Here is a 4021-nt window from a genome sequence, read left to right as displayed (position 1 = left end):
GACAGTACGGCTTGCGAGGACAGCACGGCTTCCGACGACAGCACGGCTTGCGAGGACAGCACGGCTTGCGAGGACAGCACGTCTTGCGAGGACAGCACGGCTTGCGAGGACAGCACGGCTTGCGAGGACAGCACAGGTTGCGAGGGCAGCACACCTTGCGAGGAGAGCACAGCTTGCGAGGACAGCACGGCTTGCGAGGACAGCTCAACTTGAGAGGACAGCTCAACTTGAGAGGACAGCTCAACTTGAGAGGACAGCTCAACTTGAGAGGACAGCTCAACTTGAGAGGACAGCTCAACTTGAGAGGACAGCTCAACTTGAGAGGACAGCTCAACTTGAGAGGACAGCTCAACTTGAGAGGACAGCTCAACCTGAGAGGACAGCTCAACTTGAGAGGACAGCTCATCTAGAGAGGACAGCTCATCTAGAGTGGACAGCTCTACCTCAGAGGACAGCTCAACTTGAAGGAGAGCTCAACTTGAGAGGACATCTCAATTTGAGAGGTCAGCTCAACTTGAGAGGACAGCTCAACTTTAGAGGACAGCTCAACTTCAAAGGATTGCTCAAGTTGAGAGGACAGCTCTACTAGAGAGGGCAGCTCAACTTGAGAGGACAGCACGGCTTGCGAGAACAGCACAGCTTGCGCGGACAGCACAGCTTGCGAGGACAGCATTACTTGAGAGGACAGCTCAACTTGAGAGGACAGCTCAACTTTGGAGGACAGCTCAACATAAGAGGGCAGCTCAACTTGAGAGGGCAGCTCAACTTGTGAGGACAGCTGAACTTGAGAGGGCAGCAGAACTTGCGAGGACTGCACAACTTGCGAGAACAGCAAAGGTCGCGAGGACAGCAAAGCTCGCGAGGACAGCAAAGCTCGCGAGGACAGCAAAGCTCGCAAGGACAGCACGGCTCGCGAGGACAGCATGGCTTGCGAGGACAGCACGGCTTGCGAGGACAGCACGGCTTGCGAGGATAGCACGGCTTGCGAGGACAGCACGGCTCGCGAGGACAGCACGGTATGCGAGGACAGCACGGCTTGCGATGACAGCACAGCTTGCGAGGACAGTACAGCTTGCGAGGACAGCGCAGCTTGCGAGGACAGCACAGCTTGCGAGGACAGCACAGCTTGCGAGGACAGCACAGCTTGCGAGGATACACAGCTTGCGAGGACGGCACAGCTTACAAAGACGGCACAGCTTGCGAGGACAGCACAGCTTGCGAGGACAGCACAGCTTGCGAGGACAACACAGGTTGCGGGGACAGCACAGCTTGCGTGGACAGCACAGGTTGCGAGGACAGCACAGCTTGCGAGGACAGCACGGCTTGCGAGGACAGCACAGCTTGCGAAGACAGCACAGCTTGCGAGGACAGCATAGCTTGCGAGGACAGGACAGCTTGCGAGGACAGCACAGCTTGTGAGGATGGCTCAGCTTGCGAGGACGGCACAGCTTGCGAGGACGGCACAGCTTGCAAGGACATCACAGCTTGCGAGGACAGCTCAACTTGAGAGGACAGCTCAACTTGACAGGACAGCTCAACTTGAGAGGACAGCTCAACTTCAGAGGACAGCAAAACTTGAGAGGACTGCTCAACTTGAGAGGGCTGCTCAGCTTCAGAGGGCAGCTCAACTTGAGAGGGCAGCTCGACTTGAGAGGGCAGCTCAACTTGAGAGGGCAGCTCAAATTGAGTGTACAGCTCAACTTGAGAGGAAATCTCAACCTGAGAGGACACCTCAACCTGAGAGGACAGCTGAACTTGAGAGGACAGCACAACTTACGAGGACAGGAAAGCTTGCGAGGACAGCAAAGCTTGTGAGGACAGCAAAGCTTGTGAGGACAGCACGGCTTGCGAGGACAGCAAGGCTTGCGTGGACAGCACGGCTTCCGAGGACAGCACGGCTTGCAAGGACAGCACGGCTTGCGAGGACAGCACAGCTTGCGAGGAGAGCACAGCTTGCGAGGACAGAACAGCTTGCGAGGACAGCACAGCTTGCGAGGACAGCATTACTTGAGAGGACAGCTCAACTTGAGAGGACAGCTCAACTTTGGAGGACAGCTCAACATAAGAGGGCAGCTCAACTTGAGAGGGCAGCTCAACTTGAGAGGGCAGCTCAACTTGAGAGGGCAGCTCAACTTGTGAGGACAGCTGAACTTGAGAGGGCAGCACAACTTGCGAGGACTGCACAACTTGCGAGAACAGCAAAGGTCGCGAGGACAGCAAAGCTCGCGAGGACAGCAAAGCTTGCGAGGACAGCAAAAGTCGCAAGGACAGCACGGCTCGCGAGGACAGCACAGCTTGCGAGGACAGCTCAACTTGAGAGGACAGCTCAACTTGAGAGGACAGCTCAACTTTGGAGGACAGCTCAACATAAGAGGGCAGCTCAACTTGAGAGGACAGCTCAACTTGAGAGGACAGCTCAACTTGAGAGGACAGCTCAACTTGAGAGGACAGCTCAACTAGAGATGACAGCTCAACTAGAGAGGACAGCTCAACATGATAGGACAGCTCAACTTGAGAGGACAGCTCAACTTGAGAGGACAGCTCAACTAGAGAGGACAGCTCAACTTGAGAGGTCAGCTCAACTTGAGAGGACAGCTCAACTTGAGAGGACAGCTCAACTTGAGAGGACAGCTCAACTTGAGAGGACAGCTCAACTTGAGAGGACAGCTTAACTAGAGATGACAGCTCAACTAGAGAGGACAGCTCAACATGATAGGACAGCTCAACTTGAGAGGACAGCTCAACTTGAGAGGACAGCTCAACTAGAGAGGACAGCTCAACTTGAGAGGTCAGCTCAACTTGAGAGGACAGCTCAACTTGAGAGGACAGCTCAAATTGAGAGGACAGCCCAACCTGAGAGGACAGCACAACGTGAGAGGACAGCTCAACTTGAGTGGGCAGCTCAACTTGAGAGGACAGCTCAACTTGAGAGGACAGCCCAACTTGAGAGGACAGCACTACTTGAGAGGAAAGCACAACATGTGAAGACAGCAAAGCTTGCGAAGGCAGCACGGCTGGCGAGGAAAGCACGGCTTGCGAGGACAGCAAGGCTTGCGATGACAGCACAGCTTGCGAGGACAGTACAGCTTGCGAGGACAGCGCAGCTTGCGAGGACAGCACAGCTTGCGAGGACAGCACAGCTAACGAGGACAGCACAGCTTGCGAGGACAGCACAGCTTGCGAGGACAGCACAGCTTGCGAGGACAGCACAGCTTGCGAGGACGGCACAGCTTGCGAGGACGGCACAGCTTACAAAGACGGCACAGCTTGCGAGCACAGCACAGCTTGCGAGGACAGCACAGCTTGCGAGGACAACACAGGTTGCGGGGACAGCACAGCTTGCGTGGACAGCACAGGTTGCGAGGACAGCACAGCTTGCGAGGACAGCACAGCTTGCGAGGACAGCACAGCTTGCGAGGACAGCATAGCTCGCGAGGACAGGACAGCTTGCGAGGACAGCACAGCTTGCGAGGATGGCACAGCTTGCGAGGACGGCACAGCTTGCAAGGACATCACAGCTTGTGAGGACAGCTCAACTTGAGAGGACAGCTGAACTTGAGAGGACAGCTCAACTTGAGAGGACAGCTCAACTTCAGAGGACAGCAAAACTTGAGAGGACTGCTCAACTTGAGAGGGCTGCTCAGCTTCAGAGGGCAGCTCAACTTGAGAGGGCAGCTCAACTTGAGAGGGCAGCTCAACTTGAGAGGGCAGCTCAACTTGAGAGGGCAGCTCAACTTCAGTGTACAGCTCAACTTGAGAGGAAATCTCAACCTGAGAGGACACCTCAACCTGAGAGGACAGCTCAACTTGAGAGGACAGCACAACTTACAAGGACAGGAAAGCTTGCGAGGACAGCAAAGCTTGTGAGGACAGCAAAGCTTGTGAGGACAGCACGGCTTGCGAGGACAGCAAGGCTTGCGTGGACAGCACGGCTTCCGAGGACAGCACGGCTTGCAAGGACAGCACGGCTTGTGAGGACAGCACACCTGGCGAGGACAGCACGGCTTGCAAGGACAGCACG

General features: G+C 55.7%; 1 protein-coding gene across 1 annotated transcript; it reads left to right on the top strand.

The window, feature by feature from the left end:
- Window positions 1-2678: 2678 nt before the first annotated feature.
- On the top strand, window positions 2679-3428 carry LOC124584389 (calponin homology domain-containing protein DDB_G0272472-like). The gene has a single exon (XM_047131352.1). The coding sequence runs from the start codon at window positions 2679-2681 to the stop codon at window positions 3426-3428; it is 750 nt and encodes a 249-aa protein (XP_046987308.1).
- Window positions 3429-4021: the final 593 nt, after the last annotated feature.

This window comes from Schistocerca americana, unplaced genomic scaffold (assembly GCF_021461395.2).
Source record: "Schistocerca americana isolate TAMUIC-IGC-003095 unplaced genomic scaffold, iqSchAmer2.1 HiC_scaffold_472, whole genome shotgun sequence".
Lineage (NCBI taxonomy): Eukaryota > Metazoa > Arthropoda > Insecta > Orthoptera > Acrididae > Schistocerca > Schistocerca americana.
This window is presented reverse-complemented; position numbering and strand designations above follow the sequence as displayed.